This window comes from Macadamia integrifolia, chromosome 5 (genome assembly GCF_013358625.1).
Source record: "Macadamia integrifolia cultivar HAES 741 chromosome 5, SCU_Mint_v3, whole genome shotgun sequence".
Classification (NCBI taxonomy): domain Eukaryota; kingdom Viridiplantae; phylum Streptophyta; class Magnoliopsida; order Proteales; family Proteaceae; genus Macadamia; species Macadamia integrifolia.
This window is the reverse complement of record NC_056561.1, coordinates 35,706,874-35,719,945: the sequence shown is the minus strand read 5'-3', so window position 1 is coordinate 35,719,945 and position 13,072 is coordinate 35,706,874. Positions and strand designations below refer to the sequence as shown.

General features: G+C 38.3%; 2 protein-coding genes across 2 annotated transcripts in view; both read left to right on the top strand.

The window, feature by feature from the left end:
* Window positions 1–1,267, top strand: part of LOC122078740 (iron-sulfur cluster assembly protein 1-like) — a 5,777-nt gene extending 4,510 nt beyond the window's left edge. Inside the window, exon 4 of the mRNA XM_042644845.1 lies at window positions 895–1,267. Coding sequence (XP_042500779.1) covers window positions 895–1,048 — 154 coding nt within the window. The 3' untranslated portion in view covers window positions 1,049–1,267. The remainder of the gene's footprint in view (window positions 1–894) is intronic.
* A 7,749-nt stretch (window positions 1,268–9,016) lies between these two features.
* On the top strand, window positions 9,017–11,436 carry LOC122078881 (galactinol synthase 1-like). The gene is made up of 4 exons (XM_042645066.1): window positions 9,017–9,416; window positions 9,543–9,863; window positions 10,792–10,926; window positions 11,057–11,436. Exons 1-4 carry the CDS (start codon window positions 9,078–9,080, stop codon window positions 11,273–11,275), a joined length of 1,014 nt encoding a protein of 337 aa, XP_042501000.1. The 5' UTR covers window positions 9,017–9,077; the 3' UTR covers window positions 11,276–11,436.
* The last annotated feature ends 1,636 nt before the right edge of the window (window positions 11,437–13,072 follow it).

Below are 13,072 nucleotides of genomic sequence, written 5' to 3'. Positions count from 1 at the left end.
CCATCTTTCTTAATATTTCATTAGATCTCTTCCATTGTATTGTCCCCCAATAGCTAGAAGACCCACTTGAGATTTGTAACCTAATTTGGCCCAACCCTAAGTTAAGGTGGCATCTAATCTCAATGTGGTAAGACTTGACATCTCCGGAGCTATTTCTTGTCAGAGAGGGCTTTGTTCCAATTTAAAAACCATGTTTTGACCCTATGTGGTAAAAATAATATTTTTTTGACTATATGGAAGAGAGTAGTGGATGAAAAGGAGAGAGAGAGAGTCAATGGGGGAAAAAGGAAAAAGGAAAAAAACTGATGGATTGTGACTAGCATTTTTGGGAGACTTCGTGTTATGAACGCTTTATTGCAGTTCAAAAATAAAAGTTATCTCTTGAGCAACCTCAGGTCTCATGACAGTTGATGAGAATGACTTTCATCCCCTTGAGCAACCTCATCAGATTTTTTTGCATTCTTGTTTGCATACTACATCAAATGTGACAACTAATACTATAAGTGTTTGTGAACAGTTTGTAAACTGCTTTGCTTTTCATTTGCTTGCTTATGACATGTTCAACTTCATTGGATACTGGGGCAATTGATTGTCAGAAGACTAGTCTTTGGTCTGATAAGCTAAGAGCCTAGTTGGTGAAACTGCACATTAGAAAAACTTGACTGATTTGGATGTTGGTTACCAGGCATTTACAGATGAGAACTGAATTCGACTCTTTCATTATGGTTATTTGAAAGCGTGCACAAGTATTTGATGTTGAATGTTTTTTGGAAGATACTCAATTCTTAGTAATTTTTTTTTTCTGCTTTGCTCATCTGTAGTTAGTGCAATGTAGAGCGTAGGTTCTTGTGGGGGGCTCCTTTCTAATTGTTTTTCCTTTCAATAAATTTGCAGGCAGATAGCAAAACATCTCTCGCTTCCACCAGTGAAGCTCCATTGTAGCATGCTTGCGGAAGATGCTATCAAGGCAGCCGTTAAAGATTATGAAGCAAAACGAGGCAAATCAGCAGAACATGGTGCAACTATTGAGAAGGCTGCTGATGCTTAATCAGATGTGTGCTATGGCATAATAAATAGTTGATGATGCTCGAACCTTGGTAATGCTCTCTCACTGCCACGGTATTTGGGACCCCCTTTGTATATTTGCATGCTCCATATCTTTTTTTTCCTTTTTGCTACAAGCTTTACAGCCTTAAGTTCATAAGACTTTGTACCAAACCTCTTTGTTTCTGTATCATCCAATTAATAAACAGGTTGGTTCTGTGAATGCCTCTTTAATGTGTGATAACAGCAGCATGAGCCTACAAAGAGAGTGTAATCTGTAGAAATTTAATTTGGTTCGATTTAAGTTTTAGACTGGAAGTTCTGGCCATCACTTAGCCAACCTAAATGAATAGTCACAAAGCGACTCACTTCATCTCTCTTTCTTATCCACGGCAACTTTTCTTTCTCGCTCGGCCTAATAGAGTAGAGTTGCGCTTTCTTAGTACATTGCCTTCCATTACCAACTTTTTGTCTTACAGCACGAAGTTACCTGATCTTCACCTTCTAACAAACATTGAAAGTAAAAAGAGGCTTCTTGTTATTACCTGCATAATGGACTATATTTTGCCATTGGTATCCAAATCCTAACAACCCTACTGCCCAGATTCTCTTAGATAAATGACATGTCAGAAATTAAAGCAAGTAATAACCATAAGAACGTCTAAAATTTGGGTGCAATTTAGATTTACAATACAACTTCCAGAAAAACACCTGATCCGTATACTTGGATTCATATCGTTTGTGGAGAAGGGAACAGACAAGCTCAACAGGAGGATGGGTAGTTGAGGATTCGCCTTCAAACGATATGGATCCAAGTATAAATTTCTTGTCCAATCTATTCGTTAATGTTTCATGAATAATCAGTTTTTCTTTCTCCTCAAGTTTACAATGATCACTACTTTGGAGGGGATCCCGATTCATAATCACATGGATCGAGTTGAGTTGAATGGAAATCATTCAACTTTCATTGAAAGTATTTTCATTTAACTTTCACTGAAAGTAGTGAAGAGTATTAAACACCCTGTATGGGTAGCCCCAAGGAATTAAAAGGAATCAATCTGAATCACGCGTTTCCTAAGGTGATGGTCCCTTGCCAACTCAACTACCTCTTAGAGTGTCTCTCTCTTTCTAAAGGAAAAGGCTTTTGGTCTAGGTTCAAATCCTCTGCTGTGAATGGTGAGTGGCAGTGAGAATCCAATGGCTGTGAATGTCCTATTCACTCAAGCCATTGAATCCTCATTGCCACTCACTACCTCATGCCTCTTGGTATTTCCCTGGTGGTGGAGAGAAACTCCCCAACAAATACGGCAGCACTTCTCTTTCTCACCCCTCCTTATCAACAAATTCTTGTTTTGTATCCTTTTATTCTTCTCTCTTAATTGGATCATTCAGTTTGTTCCAACTCATCTTGTTTGGACCATTTTGATTCATTTCCAACGATTGGTAATAAGGGCGTCAAGAGAAGTGCTGCAAATTGCAAATCCAATCAGCTGATAGGAAATGTCTTCCAGGATAAGTTAGAATCTAAAATATGTAAGGACTTAGCCCGTAGTCATGATCATGAATAATTCCAAGAAAAATATTCAGTTTTGGAAGCAATTAATCAGATTCAACAAACCCACATTTCTAGTTTAAATTACTTGTCAAGTAGTGGAATTAAGATCTAAAAACTTATTAAAATTATTTTTTTCTTTTCTAAAAAGGAATGAATATTTTGAATTATAAGAGAATATACTAATACATGGGATTATATGATTGAATTTAACTTTCAAACTTTTTTGTTTTGTTTTGTTTTTTTGTTTTTTTTTTTCCCAATAATTTGTTAAGGAATTTGAAATATGATATCTAATCAATGTAGACCATTTCCTAGATATCAAGATGGTTAAAATTATCATATCACTCTTCCACAAGATAAAACTTGGTGTTGACCGAAATCAATCCTCTAATCTTGTAGGAGTATAATTTTTTCTTTTAGTTCTATCAAATTAAATCCAATTTTTTGTTCATTTTGATTTATCCCCAATATTTAGTTTTTCTTCCACCTGAGAATTCCCTCGTGATTTGATTTGATACTATGATGGATATGAAAAGTGAATATCATTATTAACTCTCACCTCCTCTATTATTCAATATTTAAAATACATTTCTTTAACCAAATTAAAGTATAAGATTTGTATAACAACTACTTAGCGCAATTGGTGAGCTATGGTGCACAAAAAGCCCATGCTCACGAGGGATTCTCAAGTTTGAACCCCTTAGCTGTTACCTACTTGCCCTCCCTAACTATCAATATATATATATATATATACATATAATCTATAAAATCAGAGATTCTCAATCCATTATGTGCAAGTGGATCCTCATTCACCAAACAGAAGTTGTTTATGAAATTGGCAGGGAATTTTATTTTATTTTTTTTAATGGAAAAAAAAATATATTAACTTATCATAGAAAGATTTTAGAGTGTCATTAATACAATCTATAGTATTTGTTTTTTCTCTTCTACCAAATAGGCCAAGACTATGAGCTAGATAGATTAAATTTCTTGGTTGCTTTGTTACAGTCATCCTGGTTAGTCTTTTTTTGTAATCTAGAATGTCCCATAGAATAGTAAAGCATTTCGTCATTGCGGCTTTGTTCCTTCTTTTTGGCTTAGCCAATTCATCATGTTTTCAGCTTCCATAAAACCTTTCAAAATTTCGAGTAAGGTTACCAAAATTTGTTGGTTGGCTGCCTTGCGACAACCAATTCTGTAGTGAATTGTCCATTCTTAGAAAGAGGGGTAAAGAGGTGATCATTTTTGGATGTCTATAATCTCTTAAGTAGCATTCCTCTCTTACTCAGACCTACGAATGAACTGATTGTATTTTTAGTCAAATTAGTCCTTACGGCGATGTATAAGCTTATTAACTATAATTTTTGTAATCCGGATTATGGCACTCTTGATGCAGCTTCTGTAATTTCCTTTTCATTTCTCATCAGAAAAAAAAAAAAAGAAAAGAAAAAAAAAAAGAGGTGTGTAGGATGGATGTTGATAGCATTTCCTTGACAATATAGTTAGGAAATGAGAAGGATAGTAATGGGATGTTCCAGGTGTCTCTAGTCATCAACTTTGAGATTGTTGAGAAGTGTGGATATGGCGGAATAGAGTCCACATCCTCTGCAGCGAGCAGTGATGAGCGGTGAGCATCTGGACACGCACTCAAAGGGGTTTCCAGCCATCGATGCTCACTACACTGAAACAACGACTGCAGATGATTTTCACACAACAAAAGAAAGTTTGGCAATCATGTTAATGGATTTGCCGTCACCTATCCACCAGCAAAGCAAAGATTATACGCATATACTATTCCAGACCCAAGAACCTTTGGAAAAGGTGTGGTTAGAATTTAAAAGAGAACGGTGGAGGAAATATTTTCTTTAGCATTTGGCCCCATAGAGAGTTTGTTTCATTACGTAACCTACAGCCCAATTTGATGAGAACTGCACTATTATGGGTGATGCTAAGTCGAAAACCTAGTCCACCCATGCTTTTCAGTTTGCACAAAGCAGCCTAAGAAATAAGGCAAATCCTTTTCTTGGATTGGTCCCTTCCATATATCCGTTGTTTGTCTGATCGATCATGGCTGTGATGGTCCCAAATCTCCCGATTGGTCACCCCACACCCCAAAAATAAGGCTCATAGTCATAGACTTCCAAGTCACATCCTTTTTTATAGGCCACAAGGATGGTTTCCCATGAGGGCAGTCAGGGGATAGCAACCCAAAGAGGGGCCATGAAGGGTGTGCATCGTTGAGGGGTTGAAAATGCAATAGGAAGGACTTAAACTAGAGACCTAAGTCACGATTGACATGTGTTCAAATGCTGATCCTACAACTTTAGGTGTGCCGTCTCTCTTATGGTCGGTAGAAGTATAGCCGTTAGATCAATGCTTGGACATGTGTCAATCGCTCACATAATTATGGGCAAGACCTGAACAATTAACGCTCAAGAAAGGATCCCGATCCTCGATGAGATGGACATGAACCATCATACCAAGTTGGTGACCACAACGTTGGCATCATGAAATGAAATGTCTTTTTTTTTTTACTTGCACTTATGTCATTTATCACTATTGATTGTGTCTCAGGGTTCGTTGATGCTCATTTTGTCTCTAATTCCCATACAATTGTGGTTGTCTCATTCTCACATTAGAACTTAGAAGTCCCTTTTTATTCTTCTCTTCTCTCACTAGTCACAATCTCTCGTGAGTTGACAATACAAACCCCCCATTGGACTTCTGCCTTGCGCGGTTGGTTGTATTCCAGTGTTGTGTTTTCATGGCTGCTCAGAACCTGCCCTTCCCTTCCCCCATTTTTGTCCACACAAAGAGGCCTGCTTATGCCTCAGCCCACTCCCAGCCCCCGTAGGCCCCACGCCTAATGAAGTGCCCAACTGAGAGAGAGAGAGAGAGAGAGATGCTAGGAATAAAAAATGGAATCGGATCATCAATTTTGATTGAATTGAATTGTATTAGGTATGATCCGATTTTGATTACAGCAGATTCAAATTGGCTGATCTGTATTGAACTTTTAGGGTTTAACCTGATTCTTAACTAGAATCGAATCGATAGTGATTGTTCCATTGCCGATACCTCCTACTTGAACCTTGAGTGTAAGGCCCAAAGCCTTCCAAAAGAAAAAGAATTTAGGATATAACCCCTATGTTTTGGTAGTCAAGACAACAAAAGAAAAGAAACAAAATACAAAAATTGTACTATTTTTTTGGTTTAAGAAATTCTAATTGTGTTTGATATGTACTGAATAAAGTGAAGATTCGAATTTGGAATTTCAAAATTCACTTTGGAAATGGTGAAGTTTTCTTCGGCTGCAAAAAAAGTCTTGCCTAAAACACAATAAAATAAAAAATAAATTTTTTTTTCTTCTATTGATAGCCAAACAAAAATTTTTTTTTTCTTACCATTTCATTTCTTTATTTTCTTGGCTACCACACATAGCCTAAAAGTTATTTAATGTAATGAAAAGTAAGGAGCAACTTGTTATCACTAAAGTGGTAAAGTAAAAAGTTGTCCACTTCTTTTACTGTCCCCTTGTGATCTAATCCCCAAAACTTATTAAATGTAAGGATAAGTTAAATTTTTTTTTCAAACTTAAGGTTATTTAATACAATATTTATGTAAAATGACAAGATTTACCCTAATTGAAAAAATAAATGTGTCATAATAAAAGGGGAAAAAATTGGTTACGCATTGTTTTTTCACAAACCTTGGTTATAAGAAGATTTTCCCTATTAATGTTACCAACACATAACTTACTAGTGATGCAACTGGGCTGAGTTGAGCTGGAATTTTTAACACCCCAATCCAACCCTAAGTCCCCTAAACTCAACTCAAGGGCCAACCCAGCCAGAGGTAAGGCTTGGGAAATCCCAGCCCAGGATGCCAGGACTATCCCTACCAGGCTCAGTCCAACTCAGCTCGGCCCTGATTCGGCCATGCTAAGCAAGGTTGACCCTGATTGACCATGTGTGCCCTTATTTTTGCCATGTCCTTGGTTGCCCATGTTTTCTAGCTGGGCTGGATGGGATCAAACCGAGGCTTGGCCTAACCTTACCTTGGGCTTGGAAATGTCCACATTGGCCTAGCCCTTCGATTGAAAAACCCAATCAAGCTTAGGGTAGCTGGGCCAAACTTGCACCCCTAATTATTATCCTCAAGGCCTCTAGTTCAAACAATGAGGTCTTTTTTTCATGACTTCTAATCTACGTGTAAGACTTTTCACCCACCTTTGATTAAATTCTTCTAAAATGGGCTAGCTTGTCATTTCAGTCTTCAGTATGGGCTTTGTGTGAGGAATCACAATCTGGCCCGGTTGATAAAGGTCTTATTTAGTACTCTTGGATTCTGACGGATCGCACGTGAAACTTGTGGAGGAATGAAGCTGCGCATCTCCCATGCTTTGGGCCAAATTGGTAGCTCGGCTTGTAGAGAAGTGATGACTTATTCGCTATGGCCATTATTATTGTTATTATTTTCTTTAACTAGGTAGGGAGTGGAAGTAGATAATAGCCAAGAGGCTCAAACTCAAGACCTCTCGGTGAGCATGGCTTATCATTAGAATTAACCCACTTAGCCGCATAGGTGTCAAAAGTGAGTCCCCATTAGTAGGCCCAACTTGAGTTGACTCGTTGAAGCCTGACACTGACTCGATCAATTCTAAGCGTGTTGGACTCAAACATTGATTGATTAATAATTGAGTGGTCCCGATGCAAGTTAGTAACCCAATGGTCGACTGATTGAGATCAATTGAATACTATGACTGATCAATAACCAACCATTGAGGATCATTTATGGCATGTTTAAGGACCTTTTATAACCCAATTAGTCAATTAGTCCATTTAAATCCCAATTACTTTGAGCCTGATTATGGATTAGAATTAACCAACCAAATAAAAACGTGCCCATAGGGATCGTTTGACAACTCTATTTCTTGGGCATTGAAGCACTCTCCCATCCCAAAGGGCTATTGGTCTGCCTCGGTACATCAATGACCTCTTGCACAAAACATGCATGACAAACTGTACACCAGTTCTCACGCCTATACCAACTAATGCTAAGCTATTGGCTTTAGGGGGTGTGTTACTTTCAGCTCCCACTCAGTATAGATCAATTGCTGAAGCCCTAGCTCCAATACATTACACTGACTCATCCTGATGCTGCCTTCATTGTAAATCATGTGTCAGTTCATGCATGCCCCAACGGACGAACATTGGTCTTTGCAAAACGGATCCTTTGTTATCTAAAAGACTGAAACATACCAAATCTCATGGCTTGCTTATTGAAAATCCCCTCAGCTCAATCTACATGCATTTTTTCATGTCGACTAGGTCGGTGGTCTTGATGATTGCAAATCTACTGAAGGTTATGCTATTTTTCTTGGTTTCAATTCAATTTCATGGACCTCCGCAAGTAGAAAATTGTTGCTCAATCCTCAATAGAATCCAACTATGAGGCCCCAACTGATGATGCATCTACCGTACTCACTTGGTTAATATCTCTTTTTCAAGAACTCGGTTGCAATCTACATCAACCTCCAATTTTATGATGTGATAGAATTGGTATCACCTATTTGTCAACAAATCCCATATTCCATGCTTGTATCAAGCATATTAAAATTGATTGTCATTTCATCATAGACAAAGTTCTCAACACAAAAATCAATCCGTCATAGACAACGTTCAAAATGCAAGTTAGTGGTTCAATCCATTTCCACAAAAGATCAGTTCATTGGTATCATGACCAAGGGTCTTTCAACAACACAGTTTCAGTTTTTACACGATAAGTTGAAGATTCAATCACTCACCCCTTCAAATTGAGTTATTGTGTGGAATGGAACTTATATATTCACTTACCTATCAAGGTCAGATACTTTATGATAGAATCTTATCTTCATTCTATAGTTATCTTAACCAGTAACTACCATCCTTGTAAGCCGATTGGTCATTTACATTATAATATCTCACGTCACAAGATAAATAAGAAAAGTATTTTGATTCCAATCTAACATTTTCCTTGGAAGAAGAGGAAGACATCAAGACAATGATGCCCACTTGACACCTCCCCTCCTTTCCATACCTCCACAAGAAAATAGCGGAAATAAAAACTTTGGACTCACCCTCTTATATCTCACAACAAGAAGACAACCCTATGGTACCAAAAAAAAAACACAAGACAACCCTAATCGAATCTCAGCCCTCCATTCTGATGATAAGGCTTAAATGAACAGTGGGTTGCATAATATTCATACGTTTCATCTATGGGGGAAGAAAACTGGACCAAAGAACCCAAGAGAAGCTTCATTTGAGTTTCATTTTGGTATCATTTCATCTCCATCTAACCTTCATTTGAAGTTTATTTAAAGAGTGGATGGGTACCATGGTGAAGCTCAGGAACAAAGGCGAGTAGGTTGCTTACTTTCCCAACACTCCTCAAACACAGGACGTGAACTGGTGAACTACCAGCGGCGACAACTAATATGGCGCCACCAGAAGTTCCCGTCGATGTCTTTTCCGGTTCCGGCAAGGTTTCAACCTTTAACAAAGGTTACTCCAAGAGAGCCTACGTAACATTCCTAGCAGGTAAAGGTGATTATGTTAAGGGAGTGGTGGGATTAGTAAAAGGTCTACGTAAGGTGAAGAGTGCTTACCCTTTAGTAGTTGCTATATTGCCTGATGTGCCTGATGAACACCGTGAGATCTTGAGGTCTCAAGGCTGCATCGTTCGTGAAATTGAGCCCATCTACCCACCTGAGAATCAAACACAATTTGCTCATGCCTACTTTGTCATCAACTACTCCAAGCTTCGTATATGGAATGTAAGTCAATGATCAACACATATATAGTACTACTACTACTACTACTACTACTATATATATATATATATATATAGATATATATAGATATATAATATGTTCTTATTTTTTTCCTATAAATTTTTGTAGTTTGAGGAGTACAGTAAGATGGTTTACTTAGATGCTGATATCCAAGTGTTTGAGAACATTGATCATCTTTTTGATGCACCGGATGGATACTTCTATGCTGTGTTGGATTGCTTCTGTGAGCCTGCATGGAGTAAGTCACCACAATACTCTATTGGGTATTGTCAACAATGTCCTGATAAGGTGAAATGGCCTGCTGAGATGGGTTCACCACCTTCCTTGTACTTCAATGCCGGGATGTTTGTGTTCGAGCCTAGCCGGTTAACTTGTGAATCAATTCTTGAGAGACTACAAATCACGACACCAACACTATTTGCAGAGCAAGTAAGTAATAGTTTGATAGGTATTAAGGGGGACGACTTTTCCTCATCCATGGTGAAGTTTTGACTATATACAATAAGGCGTAGGAGTTAATGATGAGACAGGAGTCCAAATTACATGGTCATATCATCCATGGATTCTTTCTCCCTTTTCTATGGGAGAAGGAAAACTTAATCTATGGGTGATCTTTATTAGGGAGAAAGTTCTTCCCCACCTAGTTCATCCAAGGTGATGTGACCCTTATGATTGGATTCTGCAGTGAATTTCATCATTAAACTTCGTACGTGATCGAAGCCACCCTTCTCCAATCTAATCAAATGGTTAGAAGTGGTAGCTTAAGAGGTTCTCTCTGCACCATAGATGAAAGGAAGCTCGATCCCTTGTATTAAAAAAAAATTCCTAAAAGCATATTTTCTAGTCGGTTACAATGATTTTTGTGGTTGTCTTGGGCCTACTCTCCAACATATGGTTCAAGTTGTCTAAAGAAGATTCCCCATGAGTAAGAGATAAAGAATGAGTGATCCTTGACCTTGTGATTAGCACTTTGTCATGTTCAAAATCTCTGATGGTGACTGCTTGAGTGTGAGGGACCATAGTTAGATAGTCAAGAGCTTAGCTCAAAACTTTGAGTCGAATCAGCTGTCCATGTGGAGAGAGTTACGCTCCTCAGATGAAATTTCGCTACCCAAGTAATATCCAGACAACTATAGACGGTGGGATCCCATGTGGGGAGGTCATCACATGGGGAGAAGATCAACTCTGAAACTTCTACAATAGTCCTAGAAGTGTTGGGGCGTGTTTTGTTGGGCTTATAAATTAACCTGGGTGAAAACCTCATCCATCATTCTCTCAAGGGAAATTGAAGGATTATTAAGATAGATTGAAGAATCTTTCTTATACTTCTTCTAATTACTTTTCTGTGTCCATTTAGGATTTCTTGAACATGTTCTTCCAACATATGTTAAAGCCCATCCCTCCAGAGTACAACTTGATTCTAGGCATGCTCTGGCGCCATCCTGAGAATGTTGAGCTTGACAAAGTTAAGGTGGTTCACTACTGTGCAGCTGTGAGTACTCTTTCACTCTACCTTGGAACTCTCTAAACCTCTATCTTAAGATGGAAGATGGATCAAGAAAAGAGAACAATTTATCTTATTATTCTCTTTAATTCTTTCTCTTGTGTTGTGTCCAAAATAGGGGTCAAAGCCATGGAGGTTCACTGGTAAAGAAGCAAACATGGACAGAGAGGACATTAATATGCTAGTGGCAAAATGGTGGGAACTTTACAATGATGAATCACTGGACTTCAAGCCAGAGGATCCAGAACCTGAGGGAGAGACATTCTCTAGGCCATCGACCATGGTTACCATGCCTGAGCCTGAGATTTCCTACATTCCAGCACCTTCTGCTGCTTAAACAAACTCTTTTATATAGAGAGTGGTTAAGAGTTTAGAGTTTGTGTAATCTTATCACCTTCCCAACCTCTAAGGCTACTTTGATAGCCTCTCTTGGTTGTGAGACTTCACAAGTACATATAAATCTGATATAAATTAAATTCTTAAGTGGGTTTCTGTTTACCATTTTTATTTAGTTATCTACTGCTTACATATTATAAAGTTTACAGGGGATTTTTGTATACCCTTGCTCTCATGTTGGAATGTATATACCATATATAGCTTATGGTTAACTCTTGGAGAGTGCAGACACTTTCTACTGTACTTCAACTTTCCTTTTTCTGTTTTTTTTTTTTCCAAAATGAAATGGAAGAACACAAGGACCCTCTATGCCAAGTGTGGAATGGACCAAAACCGAGGATATGAGGATCAAGACCAAGGGGAATAATAAAACCCATCTAGTAGACATAATTGTGAAAAACACCCTCCAAGGCTTTCATAATTGCCATTGCTGGTACCAATGAACCTCTTCTAGTGCAGTAGGAGGCCAATTTTAGGGTTTTCCTGATTGTGAATGGGATACTGTAGAGGGGAAAGTCCATGGATTTTGGCTGTCTCATCAGCATTGTGGGATTGGTACTGTTTCGAACCACAAAAATTGTGGAGTTTGCTTGTCTGCTCCGGAACTTCTACTACTAATTTAAGGCCCATAAACTACAAGTATTCTGCACTTTGGATCATACACGTACCACTATCATGTATGATTATATATGATAGGTGGGGCATGTGACCACCAAGGAGATATCAACATTTTTTGATTGGTTCTCTTGACTCCACTTTTCTATCCATCTTCAATGACTCTTTTTCAACTGTCCTATTCCAAGGGCTTTTTTTATTACCCTTGTTATCCTTTACTCAATTCCTTATTTTACAATAGAACTCTCCTTCATTTTCTATCTTATTTTACATTTTCAATTTAAGCTGTAACATTCCCCAAACGAACGCATTCAAGACATGGATAAAATGACACTAGTTAAATGATTACCCATCTCTAGGGCCGGTTAGATGATAACCTAAAACAATGAAGGTCAAGTTGGAAGAGGAGGTCTATGAACTCTATCAATTACTACCACATTGAACTATCCATGTGGTTGAGAGCCCTCACAGCCTAGGCACAAGGACACAAATATCAGGGGCATGCTATACCAACGAGCTAGTAGCCTATCATGCAGGCCTCCCACCGAGGGCCCACTATACCAAAAGCTAGAGAAACCCCATCCTTCCTTTTTTGCACCCCATGTTGCCACATGGGAGTGACATGGCGATGTAAAAAGGGGGATCCTATCAATTTGTTCCAACATGTTGATACTGAAACTAGGTAGTGCATGACTGTCGGCAACTCGTGCTGTAAGGTGTTGGGTTAAGTCCCAAAAGAAGTGCATCACTCATGTTTAGTTGTCATCATTGTGTTTGGAACCTTGGATAGACTACCTATGATAAGCCAGAGGAAGGTGAGGATGACATCAAGTTATCATACTCCTCATGCCCTGGGCGACACACATGCTACAATGGACAAGACAAAGGGTCGCAATCCCACGAGGATGAGCTAATTCTAAATTTAACTCACCTCTAGGGCCGGTTGGGTGATAACCTAAAAGGCTAAGAGCCTGTTTGGTATCGTTTCTGTTCCAGAAACGCCGTTTCGTGTCAAAAACGAAAATTTCAATTTCTGTGTCAAAATGCAGTTTTTAAACGAAAAAATGATGTTTCAAAATTTCAGATTTTTATTAGGATTTTTTTTTTTTTTTTTTTTTTTTTT